The sequence below is a fragment of the Typopeltis vanoorti genome, chromosome 25 (assembly GCF_054136105.1).
Source record: "Typopeltis vanoorti isolate ZY-2024b chromosome 25, IOZ_Tvanoo_1.0, whole genome shotgun sequence".
Classification (NCBI taxonomy): domain Eukaryota; kingdom Metazoa; phylum Arthropoda; class Arachnida; order Uropygi; family Thelyphonidae; genus Typopeltis; species Typopeltis vanoorti.
The window spans coordinates 42,367,577-42,382,430 of NC_143573.1; the positions used below are offsets into that span (position 1 = coordinate 42,367,577).

At 37.2% G+C, this 14,854-nt stretch overlaps 1 protein-coding gene across 1 annotated transcript in view; it reads right to left on the reverse strand.

Moving 5' to 3' along the window:
• The window catches only part of CysRS (cysteine--tRNA ligase, cytoplasmic), a 269,424-nt gene extending 255,139 nt beyond the window's left edge, over positions 1-14,285 (reverse strand). The window contains exons 1-2 of the mRNA XM_090414790.1: positions 14,156-14,285; positions 4,318-4,409 (exon numbers count right to left, since the gene is read on the reverse strand). Of these exons, the coding sequence (XP_090270916.1) occupies positions 4,318-4,409; positions 14,156-14,165 (102 nt within the window). The 5' untranslated portion in view covers positions 14,166-14,285. The remainder of the gene's footprint in view (positions 1-4,317; positions 4,410-14,155) is intronic.
• Between the last annotated feature and the right edge of the window lie 569 nt (positions 14,286-14,854).

The window sequence follows — 14,854 nt, forward strand, 5'->3', positions numbered from 1 at the left end:
TGCTGCCTGAATCCTACTCAAGAACTATCTTACAAAGACAATTCTGAATGTACTCAATGCAATCTGGAAGAAAAAAAGCATTATGGAGACAGTATGAGTGATGCTGCCTTCATAATTCTTTCTTATGCTCAAGTTCTGTCATGCATGAGTAATACAAAGAGTAGGTGAGAAATGGGACTTGCTTGATAATGATAGCAAAAGCGCAGAATGCTGAGCAATTTTATGAGGCCAAAAAAAATAATAATAATAAATAAATCCCAGGGAGTTCACATTCAATATGAAGCCAGCAGAAGAAAGAATGATTCAAGAAGGATGACACAGGCTGATGAAAATGGTAACAACTGCAGAACATATAGTTCATATACTAAGTCAGCAATTCATAAAAGGTATTTCATCCTCATGAATGTGATATTGTACAAAACTCAAGTACAGCAGATGAGGAAGAGTAAGGAATGATAGTGAGTGAAAAGGAAGTATATGGAGAGTTGAATAAACTACATGTTAATAGGGCAGTAGGATCAGACGATGCATCACTGCAGGTTTTGAGAAAGAGAGAAAACATAGAATTAAATAAAAATAGTTTCACATATATGATAATACACTTCAACAGATTGAGGGCTAAATAAATTTCTAGAATAATTGTGTCCTTGACTAATTACTCATTGGTAGGACACCAATTGTTCTTAACATTAAGAAAAGCACAAATTAGAGGACCTTCATGGAGCCAAGAAAAAACCAATAACATGAGAAGCATTCCATATCACAAAAGTCTACTATACTGCTCCTCAAACTCAACTGCTGTCTTCACTCTCATCACCTTCTTAGACAATGCATTCTATGCAATTCCAGTGAATACTTGGGACAAGTGTTCACTGGTAAATACTTCTCAATAACTTTTATGGCTCAATCATAATCATCTTTTCTATCTACTAAACTGCAGATTACAGGCTCTCAATCTATCCTTGCAGTTGATGTCCTACAGCTATTATTATTATTCGGATCAGACCTACATAAAAAAATGTGAAGTTGTTAGCCTCTATACACAAGATACTTTATGCACAAACATTGTTTGCTTACACTTGGAGAAAGGATTAAACCAAAAATATAATTTCATGGCATCTTTAATTTATAGTATAACCACGTAATCCAGAGTAGTTTGATAATAAAGTGTGACACTTTCTGACTACTTGTATATGGATAATATATGACTTCTGCATTACTTCAACCTTGGTATCACTTCTGGGTCTAGCAGCCGTTGATCAGACCTCAATAAAGGTCACATCAGTCTGGGTAGTGGCCCTTCCCATAATGCTTGGCATTATACATGTCTGAAAGGATGCATGTGCTTTGCAGATATACATAATCCTTGCATTAGGTGTGCTTTGCATAATGAGATAGAGGTAGCTTTATACATGTCTGTAAGGATATCTGCCTTGCATTATGAGATACTAAGGCAATTGATGTGAAGTCATTAGCTTCTATATACAAGTAGCCCGGTCATGAAATGACTTCATATGCAAACACTGTTTGCTTACACTTGGAAAAAGGATTAAACCAAGAATATAATTTCTTGGCATCTTTAATTTATAGTATAACCAAGTGAAAAAACTTTCAACTTACATGAAGTCAAAGGACTCATCACAGAAGTTCCAATATCTCTCATGCAAACTGTATCAAAGCTGAGGGAGAGTATATCAATTTAAATAAATGATTTGAATAATTATAACTGGCCTGTGTTTTATCAAAAGTTCGGTTTCTTTTTGGACAGAGGGTGTATGTCTCAGTCATATCCCCTCTTCTTCCTCTATTCACAAGGCTCTGTAAGTTGCATTCCCTCCATCTCTCCTTATATCCCACATTCCACAGACTTGATACCATATTAGTGTAGCTTCTCTGGACCCCCATCTAATACATTCTCATCTTCTTGAAAACCATATTCTTTTTGCATAAAGCCTTGATCATGCAACATGATCAATGCCTTATACAAAGGAACAATAACCTCTTTGTTTCTGCATGCCAATATTCTCCTCATGATTGCCATTATCTGTCATGATGTTCCTACAATTTTAGTAATGTGACCACTAAACTTCAAGCCTCTGTCAACCATAGCAGGGTTTTTCTCCCAGAAACTCGGGTTTTTCATCCCGCATACATACAAATCGGCCCTTCAGAACACACGCAATTTACAGACAAAAATTACTAGTTGTGGTGGTGTTGGAGGTGGGCAGTAGATGGCGTTGATTCGTAGTAGAGGTAAGGTGTAGAGATAGTTGAAGATGTCCTCCCGCGATGAGTCTTCGGACTCCTTGGAGGTATCGGGAATAATAATAATAATAATAATAATAACCCTCAGATCTCTCTCATCTCTTCTCCTTTAAAATTTCCCCACTGACTATATATACTCTGCATCCCAACCTTACCTACCAAATTTCAAGACCTTGCACTTTGCAACAAACTAACAACTCCATTCACTTGCTCACCATAGTCTATTAAAATCTTCCTGCAAGGCCACAACATCTGCTCCACTTCTCATACGCTTCCAAACTTGGCATCATCAGCAAACGGCTGCATATCTCCAGTTGAGCTGGTTCAAATATCATTAACATATAAGTTAAACAATAATAGCTCCTGACCAGACTCCTGTGGCACTCCACTAGTAAATTCACTCTCTTTTCGAACTACTCCTGCATACATAATCTGCTAATACCTGTCTGACAGCCAATCAGCTATCTGGCTCATGGTCTGTTATCCAATCCCATCTGTTTCAATTTAACTGCCAGCTTGTCATGTTACTGTCTATCAAAAGCCTTTGAAAAATCCAAGTATAGCACTGTAATGCATCTTCTCATTTGCATCCCTCGTTACACTTCCTTCCAGCAGCAGCCTTTCCAAATGATTCACTTCAAAATCATTCAAATGCTGTCCATCCAGTTCTCCTATACAGTTCCATTCATCCATCAAACTCATTCCACATATTTACAAACTGCACTTCTTTCTCTTCATACATTTCTACTAACATATCATTCATGATCTTTGCTCTCCACCTACCTCATCACTGTCATACCTGGGCAACACAAACTACTCTTCCTACCACACTGTTGTATTTCATTCTCCTAAATAATCTCCTGATCTCCATCCTCACAATCTCCCTGTGCCCAAACAAAATCATTTGTTCCAACCACAAACTGCCTCGCAAACTCAGTCACATACTATTCCCAGAGCATCAATCACCCTGTTCACCCTGCCTCTTGGGAAAATAGACCTTTTGCACCCTCTCATTCACACCTTTTATAACAGAATCTCCACAGTGCTACTCTTGAATCATTTTCTACTTTTTCTACACTATATTTCTTTTCATTCTTTTGCTTGGACATCATTTTTGTTACTGCCTCTGCACAAAGTACTCCATATGTGATGTGATTAAGGCATTATATAACAGAATTACTGAGCTCTGTTGGTCAATGTCCTTTACCACTGCAGCAATCCTCTAGATTGTCTTTACCACCTTTGCTATGTGTCCATTGAACCTCAATTCCATGTCTGCTCTTAGCCTTTTCTTTCTCCATTTATTTTCTCTAGTATAGTCCCACCTATAAATCAGGCAACATTTCACTGTGGATCCCAAAATTTAAAACTTGCACTTAACCATATTCATCTGTTTTCCACCACCTACTTGTTCACCTTTCCAGGCTAACCACCCTACCCAGCTTTTTAACATCTGCAAATTGTTTATCTGCCTGCATTCCATTTACATTACTGACAAAGTAATGACCACAGTATGAGCACTGCAAACTCCTACTTATAGCCTTCTTCCTTGATATTGACTCTCCACATAGATCTTTTTGATAGAGAAAGAACAGCCAATCCCTTGGATTGGCAAACTCATTCATTTCAACTGAAATATCATTTCCATCATAACAAGCCAATCACTAGTTTCAACAACTTTCTCTTCCAAACTGATGTATTACATGTCAGGACTCTCATTTGATCAGTTCTTACAGTGTGGCTTTCTGAAACACTCCTAATTGCACCAACCCAACTATATCTTAGTTTTTCTTTAGATTAACTCTGCTTACATGTTTTTGAATGTTAACAATGCCATGTTCTTTTCTAATATCTGTTTAAAATGTGGTTCTACCACTAATGCCAAGTACTTAGATCCCCTAATTTTCCTCACAAAATTAACTTATCATGTGGTAATATACAAGAATGGCTTAATTGTTCTCTGAAGTACCAATAATTAAGAAAGGCACATATTCCTAAGTTTTATCACCATACCCATATCTTTCAAATGAACATTTATTAAAAGCAACTTACCTTCTGTCTAGTTAAACTGTTATATAGTTTTAATTTTGGCACATTTGAGTCAGGAGGATGCCATGGTGGCTGGACTCTTCTTGATGATTTTGCTATAATAAAATGATAAAGCCCGGTATTTTTAATAGCACTTTTCAAATATCTTATTTATTAACAATTTTTGTCCTATTTAAATGTATCATTGTTACCTCACTTATTCTTTCCTATATGTAACTATTACACAGTACTACAGAAAATATACCTGTTATATCCATCAATAAACCAAAATGCAGCCTCCAAAATAAAAAATAAAAACAGTAGGGGGGGAAGAAATCTTGAAATGGATATCATTTTTTTTTTTTTTTGCTAACTTGGATCAGTCCAAGTTGGATGATCTGGGGGATGACGGTTTCCCCCAGTTTCTCCATTCCATTCTGTTTTCAGCTTGTCTTACCATCACATTCCAAGAAAATTCTAACAGTATCATCTGATGTTTCTTCTTTTGTGTCAATTTTGTTAATCATTTAGGCCACTTTGTGTTGTTATATCTTTAAATGCCATTTTGCACCTCACTACAATTTTGGATGCATAATGTATTTGAAAATGTCCCGTACATCTCTTTCTTGATCTTATCAAATGGGAGTGTATCCTGTCTCACTATGTATCAAACTGTGCATATTCCTTCCCATTCTTCTCTGGATAACTTTCAATTTGTAAGCTGCAACAGCTAAATTCCAGGTTTCATGCCACGTGCACAGGTAAAAACAATGGCTGAAAGCTTCCTATTCAAACTAATTAGAATATCAGCTTTGAAGACATCTCCACCCTCCCAAGAGCAAGCTAGCTAGCTGTATCCTTTTTATTTCTTCTGTTTCGCCATTTTTGATTTTTTATTATTATTATTATTATTATTATTATTATTATTCAGGCCTCCAAGGAGTCAAAAGACTCATCGAGGGAGGTCCTTCCTAAGACATAAAGTCTGTCAAGACTCATCGAGGGGAGGTCCCCCCCTGAGAAACACAAAGTTTATCATACCACTCTTTAAAGTCACTGACCGTTCTCGCTCCCACCACTCCATCAGGCAATGCATTCCACGGCTCAACCACCCTCCACACAAAGAAACCACTCCTTACCCTCTTGCTCACAGTTTTCTTTCGTAACTTCCAGGGATGGCCTCTTGTCATCACTCCTTCCTGCTGATCAACCAAGCGAAAGAACTCCCCAGTGTCAACCCTGTAACCACTTCTCAACAGTTTAAAAGTCTCAATCATATCACCTCTCCTTCTTCTATCCACCAAACTCTGCAGTCCACATTCTCTCAGCCGATCCTCATAACTATCCTTGTACAGTCCTGAAACCATCTTTGTCATCCGTCTTTGTATCCTTTCCACAGTTAATTTATCCCCTTCAAATCCTGGGGACCAAATCTGAGAACAATAGTCCAAGTGTGGTCTGATCAGAGACTTATACAACGGAATGATAACCCTCTTATCTCTGCAGGTCAGTGTCCTTCTCATAATAGCAGCAATCCTCTGTGTTACCTTCACCACCTTTGCAATATGTCCCCTAAACTTCAGGTTTCTATCAATCATCAACCCCAGATCTCTTGTCTCACCGACTTCCTCCAGTATAACTCCTCCCATAGATTATGCAGCATCCCATCGATGTTTCCCAAACCTCAAGACCTTACATTTTGCTGCATTAAACTGACACCCCCATTCATTTGCCCATCTATCTAGCTTATTTAAATCCTCTTGCAGGGCTACCACATCTGCGCTATTACTAATAATCCTTCCCAGCTTCGCATCATCCGCAAACAACTGAATATCCCCCTGCAATCCACTGGCTATGTCATTGATATAAAGGTTAAACAATATAGGTCCTAGTACTGAGCCCTGTGGGACCCCACTTGTAACCCTCTGCCTCCTGGAAACTGCTCCACCATACACAACTCTCTGATACCTATCAGACAGCCAATCCTGAATCCAGTTGACCAATCTGACATCCAGACCCATGTGCTGCAACTTAAATATCAGCTTATCATGTGGCACCCTGTCAAATGCCTTCGCCAAGTCTAAGAAAATTGCAGTATATGCCTTTCCCTCATCTAATGCTCTTGTAACTTTATTATAAAAGGCTAGCATATTGCTAAAACAAGAGCGTCCTTTCACAAATCCATGTTGATTCTCACAGATAACATTACCCTCATCTGCCCAATGCTGTACACGGTCCCTCACTACTTTCTCCAAGATCTTAACAACTACTGATGACACACAGACTGGCCTATAATTAGACACTTCCAGTCTGTTACCACCCTTATGCAATGGCACTATCTTACCTTCCTTCCATTCCCTGGGCACCTTTGCCAAAGCCAGACTTTCATTGTAAAGCCACGTTAAAGGTATTGTCAATTCGCTAGCACATTCTCTCAAAACTCGTGGCGAAATACCATCCAGTCCCACAGCTTTACTGACATCCAGAGTACTCAGTATCTGAAACACACTCTCCTCCTGTACCTCCAGACCTCGTACCAGTCCTATCCCTCTAGCATTAAAACTGACTCCTCTAGGATGAAATACTCCAATAAAGTGTTCATTGAACAATTCCACTATGTCCTCTGCATCAGTCACTCTATTCCCATTTTTATCCCACAATATCATTCTTCCACAGTCATTTCTCCTCCTACTGGCCACATAGCTAAAAAATTCCCTAGGATTTTCTTTGGATCTTAGGGCCAATCTCCTCTCATATTCCAGTTTCGCTTTCCTTACCACACGAGTCACTCTTCTGGCCTGTGTCTTATATTCTTCACCCATCCTCTCTTCACCTGTCTCCTTATATCTCTTCCATAGCCTCTTTTTCGCATGCAGTTCCTGTTTAATGTTGTTTGTCATCCACTTTACTCCAAATTGCGCCCTCTTCTTCACTCGTGGTATACAACTTACCATTGCTGATAACAAATATTCTTTCACAATTTCCCACGCACTGGTGATATCCCGGCCGTCCAATTCCTCCCTCCATGAAACTTCCCGAAATTGACGTCTAAGACTATTATAATCACCTGCCTTATAATTCCACATAAGTTCCCGTCTCTTTGATACTCCTGCATGTCTATTCATTTTCCATGTCAACACCATATGGTCACTCTCTCCAACTGGTGGGAGAGACGTCAACTCAGTTATTATCAACTCTTCTGATGCTATAACCAAATCCAAAATTTTTGAACCTCTTGTTCCCTCTGTTACATGTTGCCTAAGACATTTGTCCCTCAAGAATTCTAGAAATTCCATTCCCCTATTGTTACATGCATCTTCCTCTCTCCAATTTATACTACTGAAGTTAAAATCTCCCATAATGTCTAAACATCTCCTGGTCCCCATCCTCTGTGCTCCTGGGTCTGTAGCAACACCCCACTAAATATCCTGTCTTGCCTATCTCTACCTCACACCATACGCTCTCAAAATCATTTGTCTCACTTCCTTCCAAATTCTCCACTCTTAGAGGACATAGGTCATCACTTATCATAAGCAGCACCCCACCACCACGCTTTCCCCTCCTATCCTGACGAAAAATGCTATACCCAGCGACTTCTATTCCTGTTTTTATATCCCCTTCTGTCAACCACGTCTCAGTGATCGCAATAATTTTTGGCCAGGCTGATGCTATCTGCGCCACCAATTCCTCTCCCTTATTCCGGATACTCCTGGCATTAGTATACAGCATATAAATGCCATTGTTTCTATACCCAGCCTTATCCCTTCTAGACTCCACTGGGCTCAGTGTTACCTGACATTGTCTCCCTTCTCCCAAGTATCCATTCCCACAAGAGGCCACCCCTGCTATCATCCTCCCTGGGACACACTGACTCGTTCAGAACAGCAATCTCTCCAGATGCCTATGTCCTTCCTCATTCAAATGTAAACGGTCTCTCGCATACAACTCCTCTCTTTCCTCAAACGCACTCCAAGCATCCACATATACCAGTCCTCTCTTGTCACACATTCTCGCTATTATGCCATTCAATATCACCGCTCTTCTGCTCAGCTCATCATTATCATACCTAGGCAACACGCACACTATTTTTCCTCTCTCTGTCTTCTTCCGTACAGTCTCAAGCAAAAATCTCATATCTCTCGCTGCCCGACTTACATTACCACTCAAGTCATTCGTTCCTACCATCACAATCATCTCATCCACCCTTTCACCTCTCTTAATTGCCATAGCCACCCTTTTTTTTTTTATGATTTGTTTCATTAGAGTTTTGGAGATACTGTATCTCTTGTCTTATTCCCTTATTATAATTACCTGACACCTCCAGGGAGGTGTTAGGTAATACTCTATACCTACTCTATAGATCTCAGTCTCCAACTATAACTAACTGCAACTACACCAATGCCATCTACTGCCTGCCACCGCTAGTATTTCCATAGATAATCACAAACATCAATGCCCATGGCAGGATTCGAATCCACAGATTTTTTGCTGGAGAGCAGATACGATAACCACTCAGCCAACCAAGCCAGCATTTATTGGAAATTTTTCTCTTAATAACAAAGGGAAGTGGCATGGCATACCTTTCAAAGGTATGTATGTATGTATGCTGCTTCTAGATCCTGTTTTAATAGTCATTCCAAGATATCTGAGTTTTTAACATTCAAATTCTTTTTAAAGTCCATGAAAGCTAGAGAGGTTTATTAAATTTGTTTGTCTTTTCTATAATTTGCTTAACATTATGGATATTATCAAAAGACTAGAAGAAATTTTTCTACACCTTTTTTCGACCAGTTCCCAAGTTAGTCTATCTCTGGCGCGGGCGAGCGGGTTTTTTTCTCCCTGAAACTCTGGCTTTTCGTCCCGTAAACTCAAGAAAATCGACTGTAGAACCAACATTATTTCAGACATTAAATATGAGTGTTAGGGTTAGGGACCACGAGATGGCAGCACTTGTTGAGCCATCTCTCTTCACTGCGTACCACTTAATTAGTAATAGCCTTGGGCCAGCTATCTCTGATTGGGTATACCAGTGGAGATTGAACTGCCCACTCAGTCTCCAAAAGTTAGATAGGGCTAAAGTTCACCTACTCCATAAATAGGAATAAAAAGGCATTTGCTGACTGCTTGATTTATTTATCAAAAGCACCTTAATTATATTTAAACCCCACATGATTTGATTGCACTTACTCAAGCTAATGGATTAATTTTTGATATTTTTCTTTTTACCTTTTTGTTCTTGTAACTAATTATCACTGAATTGTTCCTTCTGGTATTCCTTTTGTTTTCACACCTTAAACAAAGTATAAAAACTTGCAAGGTAATCAGCTGCTATCTTCTCCAAATTTAAACAATTCCACTAGAATACCATCTTTTCCAAAGTAGTCCTTCCTTGTTTTATCATTTTCAAGACTTGTTTCACAACTTTTGAATGTTTAATTCATAGCTGTTCTTCATTTCTTTGTTACTGTAAAGTTCTTCATATTATTTGATCTGTTTATTATTTCATTTCTATGTCTGATTATTGTATCAAATACTATTCCTTTCCCTTTAGAGTAACACTTTTTTTCTAAACTGAAGTTCTTCTCAAAACTTTATATTTCATCATCATCATCAAATTCCTGCAATGTACCCTCAAGGGGTGTACAGTATATGACAGTACTACATGAAAAAATTACATCATTACTAACTTCCTATCTACAATTTTCCTCCAAATCAGTCTGTCACTTGTCAAGACTCCAATAATATCATTATCAGATTATATATTTCTATCGTCTAAGGCACTTTGTGCCGTATCAATCCACCTATATCGTAGTCTTCCTCTGGGTCATTTTCCAAGCAACCTGGCAGACAACACTCATTTTGCTAATATTTCCTCTCCTATTCTATTTAAGTGACCATACCACCTGAGATTAGCTCTGCTAACGCATACCTGGATGCTGAGAATGTCAAGTTCTATCCTAATATCCTCGTTTTTAATATGATATTGCCATTGGTGCCATCTGTTCACCCTTCTAATCTTTCTCAGGACTCTCATATCTGCGGTCTCTAGTCTTTGGTCAAGTGTTTTACTTCTGACCCAGCTCTCAGATCCATAAGTTAAAACTGGTTTGAACACTGTCTTGTATACAGCTAATTTAGTGTTACGACTAATTTCTCTCTTATTCCATATGAATTTATTCAATTGACTTCTCACCATACCAGCTTTGCTGATTCTGTTGTCTATTTCCATATTGAATTTACCATCCTCACTAAAAATTGTGCCTAAGTAGCTCAAATGTTTTACTTGTTCCAGAGGTTCTCCATTCACAACACAGCTGACATTTTCAATGATTCTGCCTATTTTCATTGTCTTTGTCTTTTTATTGCTGGCCTTCATACCATATCTATTACAACAGTTATCAATTTAGTCAGAGAATCCTACAAACATGTAGCGGATTTATTTAGAAGTATAACATCATCCGCATAAAGCAAAGAGCCGACATTAACATCTCCAATTTTGATATCATGTTTAATACCACTTTCCTTCATAATGTGATCCATATAGATAATGAATAACAGAGGGGATAAAGTACATCCTTGTCTCACACCAGATTTAACATTAAACCATCTTCCTGTACTTCCTTCAATTCTAACTGCTGACTTACAACTCAAATAAAGACTAAGTATTGCTTGATATAATGCCCCATTGACACCATATAACTGTAGTGTATTGAATAGCTTCTCTCTTGGCACCTTGTCATATGCCTTTTCCAAATCGACAAAACTTTACAGATCTTTGTTATATTCCCATGCTTTCTCGACTATTTGTCATAAAGTGAAGATCTGATCCTGACAGCCTCTATTTGGCCTGAATCCAGCTTGTTCTTCACCCAGCTTTTCTTCCACAATTCTTCTCAATCGTTTCTCAAGTATACTTGCATAGATCTTGCCAGGAACACTTAGTAGGGAAATACCTCTGTAATTCTCACATTCAGTTTTATTTCCCTTTTTATATATGGGTACTATGAGAGCTCTACTCCAATCATCGGGAATTCGTCCCTCTGTCCAGGCTTTCTGAACTATGCAGTGTAACCACTGTAACACTTTTATACCACCATACTTCAGCATTTCTGGTCGAATATCATCTACTCCTGCTGCCTTTCCACATTTCAAGCCTTTGATGGCTTATTCTACTTCAAGTATGGATATGTATTCCTGACAGCATGCCTGGTCAGTGTTTTTTACCACTGTTCTGTCATCACTGCTTGTTTCATTTAGCAGTTTTTCAAAGTAATTACTCCATACTTCAAGGATATCTTTTTCTCCTGTTTTCATTTCACCTTTATCATCTCTAATTCCTTTTACAGCACTCTTTCCTCCATTCCTAAGCTTCTTCAACAACCTCCAGAATATTTTGCCACCTTCTTGATATTTATTTTCTATATTCCTGCCAAAGTCCTCCCATGACTTTTGTTTAGCTAGTTTTACACAGTGTTTAGCATTCTTGCATTTGTCTCTATATTCTCTAAGAGCACAAGTTGACTTATTTGCCAGGAACTTTTGATATGCTTTCTTCTTTTCCTTTACTGCCTCTTTAACTTCCTGTGTCCACCATGGAGTTCTAATTTTTCTATTCTTGCAGACAACTTCACCACATGCCTCTCTAGCTGAATCAATCAGGGTTTTCTTCAAGGCTTGCCACTGAATCTCGAAGGTGTGATTAATGTTCTCAAACTCTTTAATTTTTCCTTCAATAATCTTTGTGTATTTTAGTCTACAGTTCACATCTGAGAGCTGCTCAACTTTTATTCGCTTTAAAACTTTCTTACATGTTATTGTTTTCAATATGAAATTCAAATTTATCCTGCTCAAGACTAAATAGTGATCACTTCCAATTTCAAATCCTCTGTACACTCTGGTGTCCTGCACCAGGGAGAAAACATCACTATCAACAATAACATAGTCAATGAGACTTTTCTTATTCCTTGCCTCTTCTCTCCATGCAAATTTGTGCACATTTTTATGTTGGAACATGGTGTTAGTAATAACCAGTCCATGTCCTGAGCAGAAATCCAACAGATATTTGCCATTATTATATTTTTATATTTCATATTTTTATACTTTTGTATTTTACAACTTTTATATTTTTATTTTCAAATGTTCCTTTTTTCTTGTATCAAAAGGTCAGATTTGATATCATTCTTTTCTGATTGGTCTGCATATTTCTGGGTATTATACTGAATTTTTTATAGTAGCATGTATTTTATTTTGCTTCATTTTCTTAATAATCGTCAAGTTTCTTTTGAGATTTTGTTACTTCTTGCATTTGAAATAATTCCACCTATTTCATAGGAGATGACAATTATTTCTCAGTTACTGGTTAATTTCAATTATTTCTCCTCCTACTTCTTTGCTACTACTTTGATTTTACTATTTAAAGGTGGTCCTTTAGAGCAACTTCTTACTGTTATTGTGACACCTCCAAGGAGTCCAAGGATTCATTGGGAGGGTCCACAACTCACCATCTCTACTACTCACAATGTTTATTAGTTTCTTTCCCATTTTTTATTCATCATAATGCTGGATTTTGTCACTCTGCTCACTGTATTAAAATTGTTACATCATTTACAATGTCTCCTCTTTGTTATTATAAAATTATTTCATTTAAGGTCTGGCAAATAGGGCTTCTCCATATCTATTACAATGTGTCTTTTCTTTCTTTGTTTTAAAGTATTTTTATTTATCATGACTATTTTCACCTACTTTTACATTTAAGTCACCCTTTATAATTTTCTTTATTGTAATTTAAAGATTCTTCTAGTTTGCTGTAATATTCAACTGGATCTGAATAATCTGAAGTTTGGACATTAAACTTTTTTTTCTTTTTGATACTGCTATTCTGGTTGAAATTTTTTTAGTGTATGTTACATTATTTATTAACTTTATACGTATCAGAAAACCTATGACAACAGTTATCGCAGCTGAGTGGTATATTGTCCATTCCAAAGTTTAATGAGATGTTTCTATCATCTACACACTTCCAATGGTGAGCACACTCTATTTAGATTTTTTAGCCGCTTTCCCTAACTCCTATTCCAAGCAAGTTTCACTCTGAATTTAAGTGCAAATGAATATTCTGCTACTGTGGTTTTGTTTGGCCTTTCTTTCTTTGTGACCTCATCATCTTTCTTATTATGATTCAGACTTCCTAGGCAGATTTAAGTATGGATCACAATTTTGAGGAGGGGATTTGCCTTATTTTAATAATCACAATGCCCATGGAATCTATGGCCTTTGTGCTTTGTTTATTCCAGGTGAATGCAAATCATGAGGATTTAGTCCTAATTTATACTACACTGACCTAGAGTAAGATAAAGATGCCAAGAAATTATATTTTTGGTTTCATCCTTTATCCCAGTGTAAGCAAACAAAGTTTGCGCATTAAGTATAGTGAAGTAACTTCACGCACAAACTTTGTTTGCCTAGACTTATATAAAGGATGAAACCAAGAATATATTTTCTTGGCATCTTTATTGTATAACCAAGTGATAAAAACGTTCAACGGACCAGGTGGTTAGGAATTTCTCTCGTCTTTGTATTAGTCCTGCGGGAACAAGTTTATATTAAAAACTACTAGTGTTAATAGTGTTATCATGAAATGAAGCCTGGAGAAAATTTTGAGAATGAATGTATATAATTTTATTGAGGCAAATAGTATTCAAAAAGCACAAAGTAAATAAATGACAATTTGCAGAATATAAACTATATTAAGAGGACATACGGAACACGTGTTACCAATACCACTTAATGTTACATGCTTAACATGTTCTGTTACCGTCAGTGCCCTTGCGATTCAATTACTGCTGACAACACGCATACTTACATTCTGCCATTTGTTTCACGAAGAATAAATTTACAACTTTCCAGCAATCCCCAATACTACAACTATCACCATTCAAGCTCTATAGTACGCTGACAGTGCTGATGCAACACGAGAAATGCCACACGTGAAGCAGTGAAAAAAAAAAAAAAAAACATATGGGAGGAGGGCGGCAAGTGTTTTCTTAATTTAAATAACTTAATTAAGATTTACGATTGATACACTGTAAAAACGCATTCGTTTCTTGTAATTATAAACAAATTTCTAAATATATTTTATAGCAATTCAATGCAGGAAAGACTATTCTATCTTGTACAGATTTGCTACGATTCCGACTTAATCCTGTTGGGATTTGTTTATTTATTTGTCATTATTTTATTTATGGTAAAATGTTACCGTTACTTTTCTCTTACTATACTGTCAAGCAACGAAGGAGTAATAGGCCTTAACACTGCTAAGGCCTATAATAGGCAACCAAACAAATTTGATCATTGGTTTAGAAATAAATAAATAAAATACCCTAAGCGCATTTTCATTCATCAAAAAGACGAAGAATGTATGCTTTTAGGGATTTTTATTTTTTTTTTAATCATACTACCAAACACCACTTCGTACCATTGAAGAGGTATTCCAATGACTTGCTAGTTATGAGGCTATGTTCCTCATTCTAACTAGTATTTATCTGGGGTTTTTGCGTACGTG